Source organism: Colletotrichum siamense (genome assembly GCF_013390195.1).
Source record: "Colletotrichum siamense strain Cg363 chromosome Unknown KSG_Cg363_contig06, whole genome shotgun sequence".
In the NCBI taxonomy this organism is placed as follows: Eukaryota; Fungi; Ascomycota; class Sordariomycetes; order Glomerellales; family Glomerellaceae; genus Colletotrichum; species Colletotrichum siamense.
In genome coordinates, this window is record NW_023501019.1 from 3907478 (window position 1) to 3924621 (window position 17144).

General features: G+C 51.0%; 4 protein-coding genes across 4 annotated transcripts; 3 read left to right on the plus strand and 1 right to left on the minus strand.

Annotated features, from left to right (window-relative positions):
• Positions 1-1782: 1782 nt before the first annotated feature.
• On the minus strand, positions 1783-3525 carry MAL2-2 (Alpha-glucosidase; the record flags this gene model as incomplete). Its single annotated transcript, XM_036641876.1, has 1 exon — positions 1783-3525. One exon carries the CDS (start codon positions 3523-3525, stop codon positions 1783-1785), a length of 1743 nt encoding a protein of 580 aa, XP_036492693.1.
• A 1620-nt stretch (positions 3526-5145) lies between these two features.
• CGCS363_v010028 (General alpha-glucoside permease) lies at positions 5146-6857 on the plus strand (the record flags this gene model as incomplete). Its single annotated transcript, XM_036641877.1, has 2 exons — positions 5146-6105; positions 6237-6857. The coding sequence occupies 2 exons, from the start codon at positions 5146-5148 to the stop codon at positions 6855-6857; spliced, it is 1581 nt and encodes a 526-aa protein (XP_036492696.1).
• An 858-nt stretch (positions 6858-7715) lies between these two features.
• On the plus strand, positions 7716-10540 carry CGCS363_v010029 (putative sucrose utilization protein SUC1; the record flags this gene model as incomplete). Its single annotated transcript, XM_036641878.1, has 2 exons — positions 7716-8759; positions 10295-10540. The coding sequence occupies 2 exons, from the start codon at positions 7716-7718 to the stop codon at positions 10538-10540; spliced, it is 1290 nt and encodes a 429-aa protein (XP_036492695.1).
• A 3131-nt stretch (positions 10541-13671) lies between these two features.
• Positions 13672-15554, plus strand: CGCS363_v010030 (Choline transport protein; the record flags this gene model as incomplete). The annotated part of the gene is made up of 6 exons (XM_036641879.1): positions 13672-13744; positions 13806-14131; positions 14190-14412; positions 14477-14810; positions 15006-15406; positions 15454-15554. 6 exons carry the CDS (start codon positions 13672-13674, stop codon positions 15552-15554), a joined length of 1458 nt encoding a protein of 485 aa, XP_036493396.1.
• Positions 15555-17144: the final 1590 nt, after the last annotated feature.

A 17144-nucleotide genomic window follows, 5' to 3' on the forward strand; every position in this document is an offset into this window, starting at 1 on the left:
ACTCTCATTCCAGTTCATGCTTACAATCTATATTACAATTCCATCACAAGAAGCAGCATATTTTGACAACCACCGCCTGAACATCACCCTTGCTGCATCCCGGACGGATCTCGGTAATATCTTACTTTCAAAGGTCTACGAGTGTACTCCGATTAGCTCATTGATCAGCATCGTCTTTAGCACGCTCGACCCAGTCGTTCGACCTACAGGGGTGAACGGTGGATCAACAGGAACTTCGATCATTTCAACCATTGACGCACCCATCAAACACCGGGACGACATGGCCAAGGCTCGAGATTCTGCCAAATCTAATGGTCTTCAAAATTCTCTCTTTGCAAATCTACCAATGGAGATTCTCCTTCAGATACTTGGAGACATCCGTCCGCATGGTCGCTTCGCTTTGTCTCAAACTTGCAGAGACCTTCGGTATCTCACACATAAAGACTGGAACGCAACATATGCCAAGTTTTCGCAAGAGATGCAGGTGGAGTTCTTGGCAGATCTCACCTCTACCCAGCCGAACCGCTGGTTGTGCACGATTTGTTTGAGCCGCCATACTGCCCGGGACTTCAGAGACATTGAAGAAAATTTCCATCCCGAGCTGCGCTGCCTAAATAAGCAGAGAAAAGGACATATGACCCATGCTCACATTCAGCTGGCGACGAAGGCTGTTCGACTCCAGCACCTGCTCGCCAGTGAGCTCCGGCCGGAAGCCCTGCTGAAGCCCTGGTCGTTGCCCCAGATCCGGTCGCCTCGCCTTGAACTTGAACCGCTTCTGAAGGCGGTGCCGAAGGTTGTGGATGGCAGGTTTCTCCTCTTCGTCGAGTTCAACTTCGTGTGGGACAGTCGTCAGGAAGCACCGGCACTGACAGATATTCTCCAGTGCCATTATCCATTCTGTGCTCACCTGGAAACAGATGCTTGTCAGATTCCATACTGTACTCAAGTGAGAACGAATCCTAGTGAGGCTAGCCACTATGCAAAGAAACCACCTCTCTTCGGTTTGAGTGCCGATAACAAATATTTCGAGCAGCTTGTGGACAACGTCGATTTGAGGAGGCACGTAACATACGTCAACGGCCGTTTGTGTCACCGGGTTGAAACCCGCTCGCCGGATTCCCAAGGCACCGATTTGATGGAAACGATCGACAGAGCTTTTGAAGAACCGGGACAGGAGTTCCAAGGTCAGTGTCATATCTGCCTGACGGACCACAGCATCCTGGTGGAGTCAGGCAGACTGATATGCCGAGCTTGGATCGACTACGGGACTGGCAATTCCCCGATGGAAGACGAGTGGCAGGTGCAATTTGGAAGGGAACTGATCATACCTCATTTGGCTGGCAGTGTGAGACGAAGATACGAAAAACAGGCTTCCGCTTTCCAGAGACGTGCCGTAGAGGGCAGCATATTTGGCCGAGGACCCGAGGGATTGCTTCATATCACGCAGAAGATTTGCCTTGAATAATGAAAATTACGACTGGATGAGCTGATGGACTTAGATCGCCAAGCGAAACCCGGATTGTCGCATTTTGGAAAGTCATCGACGCCTGCCAGGGTTCACGTGTGCTTCCTTTGCCGGCACGGTAATTATGACAAAACATAGCAACACAGGCATGTCTTAAATACATGCTGTTAAAGAATTACAAGCTGACATATGAACTGGAATAAACATGGAGTCAACACTGCCATGTTCCCTGCCATTGATATCTTGGGCACTCTTCCTTTGTGATTCTTCTCTAGAGCGTTGATAAAACATCGGCAGTGATCAAACGAGTCCTTTGCCTACCAGTTGGCATAAACTGTACCCTCGTATGGTCTTAGACTGACACCATCTCTGTTGATGCTCTTCGAGGTGCTCCCAAGCAACCTTTTCCATCCATCAAAACCAGGTCCCAACTTCAACACCTGCTCTCGATTGGAAAAGTTGAGCAAGACCAACGCTGTCCTCCCATTATAGCTCGTCATGGTATATACGTATACATCCTCGCTGTCGTCAAACTCGTCAACCGTGTCGAACCGACCGTAAACAAACACATCCTTCTCCTTACGCCGCATGTCCAGCACCTGTCTCCAGTATGCCAATACACTGCCCTCGTCATATTCTTGCTGCTCAACATTCCACTCGTCGAAGTCGTCGTTGACGCGCATCCACGGCTTGGAGCCCTTGGTAAACCCGCCATGCTTCTCTGCCGTCCACTGCATGGGCAGTCTTCCGTGGTCTCTCGCCTTTAGCCTCATCTCCCTCATTACGTCGCTCATATCCGCGTCCGGGGCGCGCTTCTGTCGCACACTGTCGTAGTAGTTCTTCCCCTCGACATCGATGTAGTCGTCGACGGTCCACGACTCGGGCGCGTTCGCCATGCCGATCTCCTGGCCCTGGAGAAGGAACAGCGTGCCGCACAAAGTGCCGAGGTGCGTCGCCAGCATCTTCGCCGCAGTCTTTCTGTGTTGGGGCAAGTCGGACGCGTACCGCGAAAGCGAGCGGCCAGAGTCGTGGTTGTCCATGTAAATCGCGTTCCACCCATCGCACCTAATCATCGCCTTCTGCCACATACCAACAATGTTTTTGAGCTTCGAAAGGCGGAAGTCGTCGCGCTCGTACTTGTGGTTCGGCCCAAAGTCCATGTCGACGATGTCGCCTGTAAACAGCATGTTCAGCTCGTGCCTGTCTCTAGCTACGTACGAGGCCACGCTGGCTTCGTCCTTGGTAAAGCCAAGCTCCCCGACCGTCATGCAGTTATACTTGTCGAACACCTTGTGACGCATCTCGCGGATGTACTCGTGCATGCGCGGGCCGCTGGCGTAGTACAGCGCCCCGGGCTGGAACTCCCTGTCCGGGAACGCGATGGGGGCGTCGGGGAGGTCTGGGTGTTTCGACATGAGGTTCATGGAGTCGATTCGGAAACCATCGGCGCCCTTCTTCAGCCAGAACTCCATGTCTGCGTACGTGGCGCGGCGCATGTCCTCGTTAGCCCAGTTGAGGTCCGGCTGGGAGGGCAGGAAGAGCGAAAGGTAGTATTGCCCCGTGTGCTTGTCCCATGTCCAGGCACTGCCGCCGAACAGGGAGGCCCAGTTGTTGGGTGGTTTGCGATTTCCATCCGAATCGAACTTTGGATCTCTCCAGAAGTAGTAATCTCTCTTGGGGGATGTTCGAGATGACCTAGATTCGCGGAACCATTCGTGCTCGTCGCTAGTGTGGTTGACAACTAGATCGAGGAGAACTTTAATACCCCTCTCGTGGCAGCCCTGGATCAACGTCTCCGCATCTTTGATCGAGCCGTATGGTTGATGAATTTCTCTGTAATCTGAAATGTCGTAACCCATGTCATTCTGAGGACTCTTGAAGATGGGTGAAAGCCAGATGGTGTCGGCCCCGACCGACTTGATGTAGTCCAGCTTCGAGATAATGCCAGGAAGATCACCTAGACCATCTCCATCTGAGTCCAGAAAGCTGGCTGGGTATATCTGGTAAACGACAGCCTCCTTCCACCACTCGCGATCAGGGGGACTGTGCGTTGCTGGCATGACTGCTGCAATGGCAAAAGAAAAGAAGGAAGAAGTTGGGGAACTGAACTCGAACCATCGAATACGGAAATAATTGGACGTAGCGACGGCTCTTATGTTCAAACTGAGGCTCTTAGCCTGGACGTCTAATACCTAGGTACCAACATGCGGTCCGGATCCCGGCGGGGTAGACACGGACGATGGGGGTTGCTCGGGTGAAATTTTGAGGCTCAGAAGGGTGAATTATGATTCGTTGCGCGACGCCACTTCGCGAAGACTAGCGCCATGGCCTTCAACATGAGCATTAATTTGAACAGAAACAACACCAAATAGTTCAGCCGTGGGTGAACTTCGACTTACGTGATTCTGAAGATCGATCTGTCGTTGGAATGTCCGCAACAATCCACATCGAAATCCTTCCACTAAGACTCAAAACAAGTCTCGCTGAAATTTTCGGTCATAGAGGCCAAGATCTAGATCACTAAGTTGTCACCTGAGAAAGTGTGGCTTTCGGGGCATCGCCGATAGCCTTTTTGTTTAATATAGTTGCGATTGGAAGGGTGGATTTACAAACAGCGTCAATGATCGGTTCGAACATTAGTAGCAATAACAACGATGGAGGCAATAGGACTAACGAAGATAGTTATGGTGACAGAGGCAGAGACGAAGGCAACAAGGACAATAGAGACGACGACGACGACGGGGACAAAGACGACAGCAGGGACAACGGCAGGGACAACGGCAGGGACAACAGCAAGAGGGGCGACAACAGAGACCACGGCGACAATAAAGGCGACGAAGGCCATTTAGTTACCGAGAATGGACGACGGCGCCCGAATATCCAGAAGTTAGCAATATCTCAGGCTTGATACGCACTTAGCCCATGATAAAATTATGTTTAGTTGCAACTCTTGCGACAGCCACCTTCACCACCATCTTCCTCACTTCCACCGCAAAAGCCGGTGATAAGTATTCGAAGACATCTGTGATCAGAAAGCCTGGATGCTGAGGATGAAACCACAGAATCCTTCTAGGGTCTCGCTTCTATGCATCCCGTCGGAGCACTCCTTCGATCATGTCACAAATTCACAATGGGAGAGTTCTTTCGAGAATGCAGAAGTACTTGTGAATGTGAAATAACCAATGACAGTTCAGCCGTGCTCTGCAATTCAGCGATTATTTTACCCAATGATAATTCACCCATTTTTCCCGCAGCCACTTTACAGGGATCTCCACCAATCGAAATTCAACCATTTCAGCCGAAGCCACCCCATCGGGAATGCCTTGGGTATGCTATGAGGTACAGCATCGCCGACTTACACGGACGATATATCTTCTTTCCACAGAGAAAACCAACCTTTTTCTCCCTCCATTGCGAGAAGTCCCGAATTCTTGGAGACGCTAGCGATGTCTCTCCACGAAATCTCCTGTTCCCCGTGGGGACTGGCACCATACCTCGTGTCTCCGGAGGTGGATCGGAGGCCGAGCACCCAGAGGCAGTGTCTGTGTAAGAGGCTCAATGGAGTTGATATAAATCGTCGCTATTTCTCGTCTCTTTTCATTGACACCCTCTTCGGGCTCCCGAAACATCTCAACAAACCCTAATTCTTTCTTATACCCTCCAGCTTTAAGTAGCCCTTCATGGCCACCAAATCAACTGAGTTGGCGATAGCCAAGTCTCCTTCTGCCAACCACGTCGAAAAGTCTGGTGCCGAAGTTGACGAGGCACTCAAGGTCACCGCCGATCAACCAGACCTCACACCCAAGCAACAGTATCAACGTCTCTGGGCCAACCTCAAGAAAGATAAGCGATATGTGTTCTGGGCTCTGTACATCATGTCCCTCGTCTTCGGATGGGGGTATGATTCTGGTCTGTCAGGCGTAGCTATCGCCTTCCCAGAGTTCCGCGAGGCCTATGGCAACTACTACGCGGCAGGAGACCAGTTCGTGATTCCTGCCCTTTGGCAGTCGCTCTGGAACGCGGCAAGTACGATCGGTCAAGTGCTTGGCGCCTTCCTCACCGGCCAGTTCGCCGACTATACCGGCCGAAAGGCTGTTCTCTGGACCGCCGTAATTCTATCCTGGGCGGCGTCCTTCGCCCTCGTCTTCGCCCCTAGCCTCCCTGTCCTTTTCGTCTCGAAGCTCCTCTTGGGATTGTCCGTCGGCTTGTCAACAGCCACGCCGCCCCTATACGTTACCGAAAACGCCCCGGCCGCCCTCCGAAGTACACTCAGTTCACTGACCAACGTCGTCATTGTTCTTGGGTTTTTTCTGTCTTCCATAACTGGGTGGGGCTCGTCGAAGATTGACGGACCATGGAGTTATCGCCTGGCGTTCGTTATGACTTTCCTCGTTCCCACATTATTCGCCATCGGGCTGCCGTTCCTACCAGAGTCGCCAGTGTGGTACGTCAAGAAGGGCAAGGACGACGACGCCAGAAAGGCAATTCTAAAGCTTTACGGCAAGAATATTGACGTAGAAGAGCGGCTCCACTTTATCAAGTCCGAGTTGGAGACCGAAGCGGGCGAAAACACCGCCGCCAGCCAAACCAGCTGGAAAGCTATCTTCACGAAGGAACATCGATACAGAACTCTCGTTGCTGTGCTCGGTTTGCAAAGTCAAAACCTATCGGGCGGGTACTTCGCGGCAAGTTTAATTCCTCTATTTCATGGGTTTTTGAAGTTGTGGTGGCGATGTGGTGATGTGGTGGTGATGAGGCTAACTGGGTGCAGAACACATACCAGACGTACTACTTCGAACTCATCGGCCAATCAGACCCCTTCGGACTAACTGCGATCTCTTCGACACTGCAACTCCTTTCTAATTGTTTCGCCGTCTCTGTCTCCGATGTCCTTCCTCGTCGAAAATCCCTCGTTGGTGGTGGCGCACTGCTATGCTGCTGGTCGATCATTATCGGTGGCACTTCCCTCGCTGGGACGGCCAACAAGGCAGCAAACATGGCTCTGCTCGCTTTCATGATTACATGGTCCATGCTCTACACTGCGACAGTCGGATGCTTCGGTTGGGCAGTCGCTCAAGAGACTGCGTCTCAAGCGACGAGACCCAAGACGATCGCCTTCACGCTCGTATGCCAACAGCTCACAGCCCTCTTGCTATCTTCAGTCTTTCCCTTCTTTATCAACCCGGATCAGCTGAACTGGGGCGGCAAAGTCATGTTCCTCTTCGTCGGCGCCGAAGTATTCATCCTCGCCTTGCTGTTCTGGTTCCAACCAGAGACGAAGAACAGAACTTACCAGGACATCGATTTCCTCTACGCGAATCGCGTTCCACCCCGAAAGTTCGCGAATTACGTCGTCGCGGACGGTGTTCTTATTGAGAAGGCACGTGCTTGAGTGTATGAAGCCGCCACGGTGCAGCATATGGCGGAGTGTGCTCCGAAACATCGCTCTCGGGTTAGGTCTGGTATTATTGGTAGCCACATGTTAATGGGAAGCTTTTGATCCTCATTGTCGATGGGCAGAACTCGCCCTCATTTTCGCTGAATATTGAATCCAAATTTGACTCGTGGGGTAACCTCTCTCCAATCGGAAACCGATGCGCCAAGTCTAAATCTAGACCCAAGACGGTCTAGACTTTAAAGGGGGACCGAGCCCACCAACCCCAGATTATTCTTTGCGCGTCACTCGTATTCGCAGGCTCCTTCAACGTCTTCTTGATATCTTCTGTTTGTGTGTGCTCGAGGGAAAATGTCGCCAGAAACCGCGTTCTTGGGATTGAGAAAGGCGGCGGCCAAGGTCCGACAAGCGTGCGATACATGCCACACGCGCAAGATCCGATGCGATGGGCGGCGTCCGTGCATGAACTGTCGCATCGCCAAGGTCGACTGCACGTACTGCGCGATCCCGAAGAAGACCGGACCAAAAGGACCAAGATATGGGCGGAGACCAGACTATCGGCGACAGGCGGCACCGGCTTCAGTTCCTCAACCGGGTCATCCAGAACCTGGAGTTGGGTGCAGTGAGACTGGGCATGCTTCACGAGCGAAACCGCCAGTACCGGCCTTGCCTCGGAGTGCATTTGGGGTAGATAACGGCTTCCAACCGTCGCCTCAAGTATCGGCTGATATGTTCAGACGATGTCTCGACGCTTATTTCAAACACAAATACCCCATCACACCAATGCTGGACCAACAACGCATGGAAGAATGCGTGCGCGTATATCCAAGATGTCCCGAAAGTTATGGCCTTCTCATGTCGTGCTGTGCCAATATCGCTTTGGACCCCGACATACTGTCAACTCCTGCGGATTTATCCAACCTACAACAAAGCAGTTCAGCAGGGATCAATCTTCCTCCGGTTGACTTCTTCCTCTCAGAAGCTCTGCGATCAAGAAGATACCACAATGTCGCCGATACGCAGTCACTTGCACAAGTCCAAACCTCATTCTTCCTCTACTGCATCTACTTCTGCCTCAACAACGACAACGCAGCATGGTTTTACATCCGTGAGGCCATGACCATTCTGCAAACGCTACGATATCATGAAGAAGCAAGATACAACGAAATCGCCGACGCTTCCACCAAAAAATACGCACGGCGCATCTTTTGGGTGCTGTTCATCACAGAGAGAGCCTATGCAATGCAACGGCATCGGCCATTGACGCTGCAGCCTATGCTGGATCTTCCCCAGATCGACCCGCTCAGCCCCGATGCCAAAATTCTGCCCGGCTTCCTGGAGCTCATTTCCCTATTCCGGCCTTTTGACACGGATTTCATCGCCACATGGAACTCATCTACACCATCGTCGACATCAAAATCGGCAGAGCCTGAACAGCTGGCGCGGCTACAAAACACTCTATCAAATGCACTCGCGAACGTATCCAACTTTTCTCCGATGCAGCAGGCTGATCTTCTCATCACCCGGGAATGGCTGAAAGTCATTGTGTGGAAGCTCTGTGTGTCGAGGACACTGCTATCGGGGACCGACAGTGAGGACAGCATGTCGCTCAGCTATCCGACTACCATCGCACGAGATACCGTGCTCGTCTCCAGGCTCTTGCCCACCACAGCGTTTGAAGCCAATGGTGTCGGCATCTTGGAAAAGGTGTTTGATGTCGGATGTTCATTGGCAGATCTTTTATCTTTGAACCCACCCACAATTATCACGTCAGTCATGGATGTTGGGCCCATTGATATCTTAATGGAGACGGTGAGGATAGCAGGGCAGAAGTTTGGAGATGGCTACAAGCACCTGGATATCTTGGTCGATAAAGCGAACTTTTGCCTTTTGATGAATGTAGATAGAAGTCTACCTTTACCAGCTGATACGTCACTGGTTGAGGTAGTAGAATAGTCAGATCTCCCGAACCTCGGGGATTTGATATTTGGGCCGACGAATGCCCTCCATCGCCATCATCGCCCCTGGTCTCCATGTTTCCCATATAATTCCGTTTGCCTATCTGAGTAATATTCTCCCGAAGCAGAAAAACGGACTTTTGCCGACTAAAATCAGACCTGCCAAACTGAGAAGCCCCAATTTTGGTTCTATGAATGGAAATAGTGGAGATCTATTGACGTGCATGAAGACGGCAGCAGGATGGATCTCCTCTGCGATTTCATTTTAAACCTGATCAATAATCCTGCCATCCTCCTTCCTCATTGCCGTGATTGCATGATCAGACTATCTCTTTAGATCCCACAATTTGCCCACTTAGTACAGCAATGCCACGCGCTTCACCTCAGCCCTACACCGAGCAATCCGGTGATGTTGTTGGCACCGCACCGCTTGATGCCTCGTGGTTATCGTGAACGCGCCCATCGACGCCATGACCTCCGCCGAGCTCTCTGCCAGACAGGGGTTGATGGGTCTTCACTCTATCTTCCAGCCAGCAAATTAACACGAAGTTTCAGGAGCATCAACAACTGACTCGGGCACCAGCCCTACGCAGCTCTCACAGCCAACCAAATGGGCATTTCTACTCCACCGTTCGTCTCGTTAGCCTGCGTCGACTGGCATAGCATCCTGCTTTTGAGGCGTGGTGCTCCCTACCCGCGCTCCCGGGGGTCCGGATTCGGACGGACTTTGCGGCCGAGTCCCCTTCGCCGATGGGGCACGTCGGGTCCTAAGGGGCTCTGCCGACCTTGCCGACTCCGCTCAAGCACGCCAACAACATCCTATCGGTGCCGAGACTTCGCGTGGCATTCAGATGGATACCAACTTCCTAATGCGATGGTCAAGATGCATTAGCTCGCCAAGCGGCCTTGGTGATGGGGCTCGCGGCGGTGCAAGACGGGAAGCGACGAAGTGGTGCGCCAAAGGGGTCGTCCGTACAAAATGTGATCATGTTTCTCCTATCTTGCAAGTTTGCGGTGAGCTCTTCGATGCCCAAATTCCAGTCACTCTTTCAACCCACACAGGCAGTCACTCTTTCTGTCGAGTCCATTCTTTTCAAAAATGCACCTTTCAGCTGTTTTGGTAGCCCTCACTGCGGTAGCAGGGGTAACTCAGGGGCTCCAACATCGTGAAGAACAGGCCAATCACTTGCTTCAGAGAGCTGAGCATTACAAGCATCAAGCAGCTCACTACAATGTCGTGAACCGCCAGGCAGCTGGTCCAGTCACGCCCACTATCACGCCGCCTCCGACGTTCAACTCGACGCGGATACCGACGACGTTTTCCACGCATGTTTTCACTAATACAACGACACACCGAAACACTACAACGTCCAGGTCGTCCACGTCCTCAAGCTCGCGTACCTCAAGCAAGAAAAGCTCTTCGAGCAAGTCTTCGAGTACTCGCTCGTCTTCATCTTCATCCTCATCTTTGTCTAGCAGCAGCACTGCGAGTACCACGACGGCAACATCCAGCTCCAGCAGTTCTACCGCATCATCATCATCACCCTCAAGCTCTACCCACTCTTCCTCCACCTATTCGTCATCATCGTCCTCCCCTTCATCGACGTCAGCTTTGGCGTCCTCGACGAGTTCGAGCACCCCTTCGGCAAGCAGTTCCGCCCAGCCATCGTCCAGCAATACCCCATCGAGATCAGCTACTACCTCCGCCCCGTCACAAACTAGTGAAGCCGAGAGCAGCACGCGGAGCATTAGTAGATCGACTCAGACCTCTTTCTCGATCACGTTCTCTTCTGGAGTCTCCTACTCCATCTCCTACAGCACAGCGCCACCCATGACAGATGCCAACGGCAACCAGTATGAGCCTGTAGTTCCTATCGCCGTCCCGGCCGCAGGGGGCGGCGCCGTTGTGCCTCCCGTTGGTGGAGGAGGTGGGGGCGGAGGTGGCGGAGCCGGAGGGGGAGGAGCCGACGATACCACGACCACCTCAGACTTGCCATCCAGCATCCCTCTCAATGAGCCTTCAGCTGCTCCCTCAAGCGCCCCTCCCACGTCGGCTTCCCCTTCGTCCAGCCAGGAGCCATCTAGCACAGTTGCAGCGATTGATACAACCTCGTCGCCGTTGGTAGTCATCACTTTCGAGCCAACGACAACGACGTCAATCGTTGAGGTAGTTACCGAGCCTGCCGCGTCCACAACCACGGTTGCTGCCCCCGTGCCTTGCTATGTGAGTATCCTCTATTGACCCCTCATACTAAACAAAAGAGCTAACCCAATCGATGTAGAACTATGAGTGGAAGTCGTATGGATGGTGCTGTCCTGGTCCTGACTCGCCATGCGAAAATAGTTTGGGCACCTGCTACTTCGATGGAAGCGGCGCGACGAATGTGTTGCCGAATACCGCCGCTTGCCCACCAGCACCTGATGCTAGACATTAGGTCACGATATTGGAGTATTAAGAATATCCATTGAGATGAAAATAACGAAATACCCAGTTGCAATTCGCCTTGTATTCAGCCTAGGTGCCGCATTGTGAGGAGCGTTTACGCCCTCTCGCATCGCCTCAAGAATGACGTACGATGCGACACAAAAGGCGTTCCTTCAATTGAAACATAACGGAAATCGCGTCTTGGCAAGCTCAAATAGTGAAGAGCGGTAGGGCAGCTGTCACCTTAGCTCCCTGTCAGCACATACCAAAGTACCTCAACCAGACCTCTGTGCCACGCCGATCGCGAATCCTGCAGGGAAAGCAAGCTTATTTTTAAGCAATCTTACCTAGCTATGGTAAGGCCTCCACGTCATATCTCTACGCATCAGGCAGAAGGGATAGATCAAATTCTCCTAAATAGACATGATAAAAGCACGCCGGCATCTCAGTAGTCACACCGCTGTCCACTCATAGCATAAGTCTATTATTACTGAAGCATTCACCAGCGGATTCTCAGTCTAGGCGCCATTTCTAACTTGTATTTTCTGAGTATCAACATTCTATCACATTTATTTTCTTTCACTTTGAACGTAGACATGGGCATGTTGTGGCGGACTACCGGCTTGTTAGTAGGGCTTAGCTCCACCTCAGGAGTTTATGCCTCCAACGCAGAATTGTTCCCGCTCGCGAACCGTGGAACACTCTACCATCGCGATATATGGAACGACTCCACCATTGTCCCAAATGCCGTAAAGGAACCAAATGCGACCGGAAGCTGGCCAATCGTCGGTATTGACCTTTCCAAACCATTAGTGAATCCACCGGACTCGACTCTATATGGCCAAGGCAATGGTTGGAGCATCGAGGTAAAAGTTGCAACCAATAGAACCAATGGCGAGACTCCCAAAGAGGAACCTGAGAGAAACGCCGTATGGAACATGAACCCTGTCACCATCGATCTCGAAGGCCCAAAAAACGCGTTCGAAGCAGGCAACGTCAGCAGCAACTACTCCTTTTGCTCGTATGTCTGGAATGGAATCAGCGACCCGTACACTAAGAAAGACTTGGAAACATTGGACGAAGACACGGATGGCTCTTGCAACGGCTGGATCTCGAATATGTGCATTGAGGATTTGAAGCAAGCAGCCAGAACAGCACGATGCAACTCAACCAGCGGTGACCTGATCCACAAACCGGACAGCTGCGGCAAGAAGATAGACCCTCTATCATACCTCATAAGTAAGACAGTCACCCTGTTCTCGTATGAGCTACTATCTCACACCAAGTACAGGGAACTTGACGAACCAGACAGAGGCAACAGCAAACAACGACACCGGTCCGGTTTACAGCCTGTACTCATGGGTGGCTGGAATTTTCAACGCTTCTGATGAGAAGGAAACCAACGACTCCTACGACGAAGCACTGACCAGAGTCTGGCCTGTCGTTTTGTCATTCAACTATGACGATGGTGAAAACCAGACGGACTATCAAGTTTTTCGATGCGTCCGAGCAAACAACGTCGTGCAGGGGAGTCGTGAGCCCGACGGCTTTGGTGATAGGCCCAACATGGCAGGAACTCTCGAATGGTCCGTCTCTACGATGGCTCTGGGATTAGGCATTTCATTGGGGATCTCTTCTGTGTTTTGAAACTTCTTATGTTTATGCTTTTTTCCCTGTCTTTCATTTCAAATACCAGGCGCTCAATGGCGTAGATGAATCTTTTTTGTATTGTGTGTAGGGATCAAAGCTTAGAGGGCACTTATGCTGTCGATTCAATTAAGCTCTTGCATACGTGTTTTCCATCGCTTTGCTTTCAGAACATGTAAATTTGGGGCAAGACGGATGATTTTCTGGCCTTTACGTGCAACGCCTTCGATGGTGACCTGTAAGAGTCGCTTCATGACTGTGCCACTAGCTAGGTGGAGAGGGCTGGTATTGAACATTTGCACACCAGTGAGACACTCGGTCTGATAGAAGCAATCCTGGATGCTTATGTAGCCAAGCAGAAGAGGAACACTTTGCACCGCAAAAGCGAAGCGATGGCACCTCCCTGCATAAACGAGCATCTCGGTTAGACGGAACCTTGCCTTCAAGCTGACTTTTGCCCAAAGGTTTAGGTATTGTACGTGATGAGTCTGCATACGTTGCATCGTACTAAGATGAAGATTGCTTCTCATGGTGAAACTTCGATTTTTGGCCACGAATGAGGGCTCGCAATTGGCACATCGCAGCGTTACCCTGCGGATGACTGCAGCTCGGTACAGATCAGCGATGCAGGCATGCAGATTCCGTCGCCCGAGTGGTCTGATCTTGAAATGCAGAATGTGATGCTGAGTATGGATTTTGTTATGCTTAAATTCAATCGGAAATCCTCTGATTTGGTCATTACCTACGCCATCGCATTCGTTCTCCATTTCTCGTCGTAGATATGGTGTTCGACTCGGCGGAAAGCCAGGGCAAGCCCTCGTCCTACGTCCGAGACGCGGCAATGACCGAAAAGAGTAGGTCGCACACACCGCAACAATCTGTCCTGGTATCGTGGGCTGATGCTAGACTTTCCAGATGACTCGGCTGGAGTGAGCAGCGACGAAGATGCCGACTTGAAACGCCTCGGCCTCCAGTCTCCCACAAAACGGGACATTGGGCTTCTTGAGATCATTGGCCTCGGATGGAACATTTGCAATAGCTGGTCGGCTATCGCAGTCACACTGTCAATCTCAATTGCGTCGGGCGGTCCGGTAACTTTGTTATACGGCATCATTCTCATCTTCGTTCTTGGGGGTGCCTGTGCACTAAGCATGGCCGAGATCGCCTCCGTCTACCCAACAGCAGGAGGCCAGTATCACTGGACCAGCATTCTTGCACCAGAACGTTCTAGCCGTGTACTAGTAAGGACCATATACACGTTAATAATCGCGATATCAATGCTTACGGCGAATACCGCAGAGTTACTGCTGCGGCTCAGTCAACTTCCTGGGCTGGATAGCCAACGGAGCAGGCTTCGTCATACAGATGCCGGTCATGGTACTCTCACTGGCGTCTTACCTCGATCCTCGATACATCCCGGAAACGTGGCATATATTCCTGCTTTTCCAGGCCTTCAATTTTACATTCACCGCCTACAATATCTTTTTAATGAAACGCACAGCTTGGATTCACGACTTAGGGTGTAAGCAGGTTCCCTTAGGACTTCCACTAGATTTGACACGGCCTTAGTCTGACCTCCTTCGTAGTTTTTATCTCGCTGACAGCCTTCTTCGTCATTACTGTCACTTGCTTGGCACGTTCGAACCCCAAGCAGGTCAGCTCTTTCGTGTGGACAACCTTTTTCAACGATAGCGGCTGGTCGTCAAAGGGTATCGTCTTTTTCACTGGCTTGCTCAACCCAAATTTCATCTACTCCGGCCTGGATGGGGCCATTCACTTGGCCGAAGAATGCAACCATGCAGCCTCTAGTATCCCCAAAGCTCTGATTTCCACTGTCACAATTGGATTTGTGTCAAGTTTCGTGTTCAGCGTCGCGATGCTGTACAGCTTCCGCGACATTGAACCTGTTCTCCAGTCTCCGTAAGTCACGCATCGAACTTGATTCGTCTGAGACTTCGATGACATGAGTGGTAACAAAATCTATCGGGAATACAGATATCCGATATTGGAGATTTGGTCGCAAGCCACAGGATCCTCTGCTGCAGCCACAACTTTCGTTGTGACCATTGCTGTATGCGGCTGCTTTGCTTGTACAGGTGCTTTACAAACAGCCAGCCGACTTACATGGTCCTTCGCTCGAGACGATGCGATAGTGTTCTCGTCATTTCTGGGCAATATTAGCCCGCGATTCGGCGTGCCTGTCAACGCACTCATTTTCAACTCAGCTCTCATTTTCATTTTGGGCTGCGTATTTCTTGGGTCTTCGACAGCGTTCAATGCTTTGGTCGCCACAGGTCTGATTCTTCAACAAGTCAGTTTCAGTTTCCCAGCGGCTTTGGCTCTCTATCACAGATTCAAAGGGGCGGCAGCATTTGAGAGGGTTCTACCAAGGTGCAAGTTCCGACTGCCACAGCCTGTCGGAGTTGTTGCCAATGTCTTGACAATCGCGCTGGGTCTCATTGCATTGATATTCTACGATTTCCCCGTGGTAATGCCCGTTACTGCTTCAAATATGAGTAAGTACGTTGCGAGCCAGCTTCTCAATGCTTTTAGCTGATTTAAGGAGACTACGCAAGTGTCGTCATCGGAGTGATGGGACTTTTCGCCATCGGTAACTGGTTTGGTTATGCGAATAGGAGATACAAAGGACCGAGGCTTGATTAGACTAATGGCACGGGGACAGAAAAGGATCTAACTAGTCTTGCTGAGCTCCATGTCTGGCTTGAAATGACTAAGGTCAGGAAACTCTTAGGAAACCCTCGATGAGCTACGTGGAGGCTTATTAAAAGGTCATTACAACAGATGCGTATGACCTCATTGGAATCTACATTGTGTGGAAATTCGGCCCCTCTTCTCCAAAGTCTTTCTAGCGACGGGGTGTGTAGAAGAATACCTAGATCGATGTCTCCCTCGACTTTTGATCGTCCATGTAATGATACAAGACCACATAACCAAGCAAAAAGTTGCTGATCGACAGCACGAAAATCACGGTATATAGAGCAAGCTAAGAAAATGTTAGTTATCCGGTCACACCGCAACCTCAGGGCAGTGGTTGACTTACAAAGGGGCCAAAATGAGGAGTTCCAAACAAAGTGCCAATGTGATCGTATACAAGAACACATAGTCCAATAGCCAAGAGGTATAAACTGCCCAGCAGAAGAAATGGAGGAATATGCCATATGTAAGCTTGCACGAGACCCAGACTTATTGGGTCCTCGTTGGTCTTGCAACGCTCGAGATGCCCATCAGGATCTGACATTTGACTCAGGAGTTGTCGTAGCTTGAATGGCCCCCCGGCGTAGGTGCTCAGCCGATGCAAACCAACCAATTGTTGTGAGGACGCTCCAACCGAGCACAATGACACGAAAAATGCACTGTACCAGAGAACCCTGGTTACCTTTACAGCAGACGTTTCGGCAGCTGGGTTCGTGAACTGGTTCCAAGTCAAGGAGCTTGAGGTGACACTGCTTATCAGGGCTGCCTGTATCTCCTTAGTGTCTAATTGGAGCGCAAATCATTGGAGGAAGTTACTGTGATCAGAGTTACGTTCAATTGCGAAAGCGTGTAGTCTCTCCAGGCGATCGTCAGCTGGTTGCGTAGATTGGAGTCTCGCTCATTCAGAAACCTTTGAATCGGGGCGTAATTGTTTCTCCATATAGAGTCAAGAAAATGGACCATCGATTTGAAAATATCGGTCATGAGCCGCCACATTCGTTCGCACATAGTCTAGGTGATACGCAAAGCTTTGAGAGTATTGAGTAGTGAATATGGAGGAATAGTGACCGGCATAACCGACGATGAAAAGAAGTAGGTTACTCGACCGGTGCCAAATGATGCTTGTAGGATTGAGCCCGATATAAAGAGGTCGAAGTCTACTGTGAAAACCCCTCCTGGGTGGGCTCGAAACCTCCTCAACATAAAGAGATTGAAGAGCTGAAGATAGGGCCTCTATATCAGGGATTCATTCCACCATGCGCTTTACTGCAAAGGCAGATCTTGCCCTCTTTGGCAGCAATAATTGAAGTCAAGCTCAGATCCGCCAGGAGCCTTCTTGAATCGTAGTGGTGCCGACATATTGATGACAAATGTTTCCTGCAGATGTCCTCGATGTTAGCCTGCAGATTGGCTCGTCACCTTCAATGCATGTGCTGTGTTACAATCGATGGGACATCCAAGTTCAATGAGGCAATGATGGTCCTCTACGAGCTAGACTGGCTTGGATGTGCATCCTTCCGATTCAGCTCAGCTGTCACA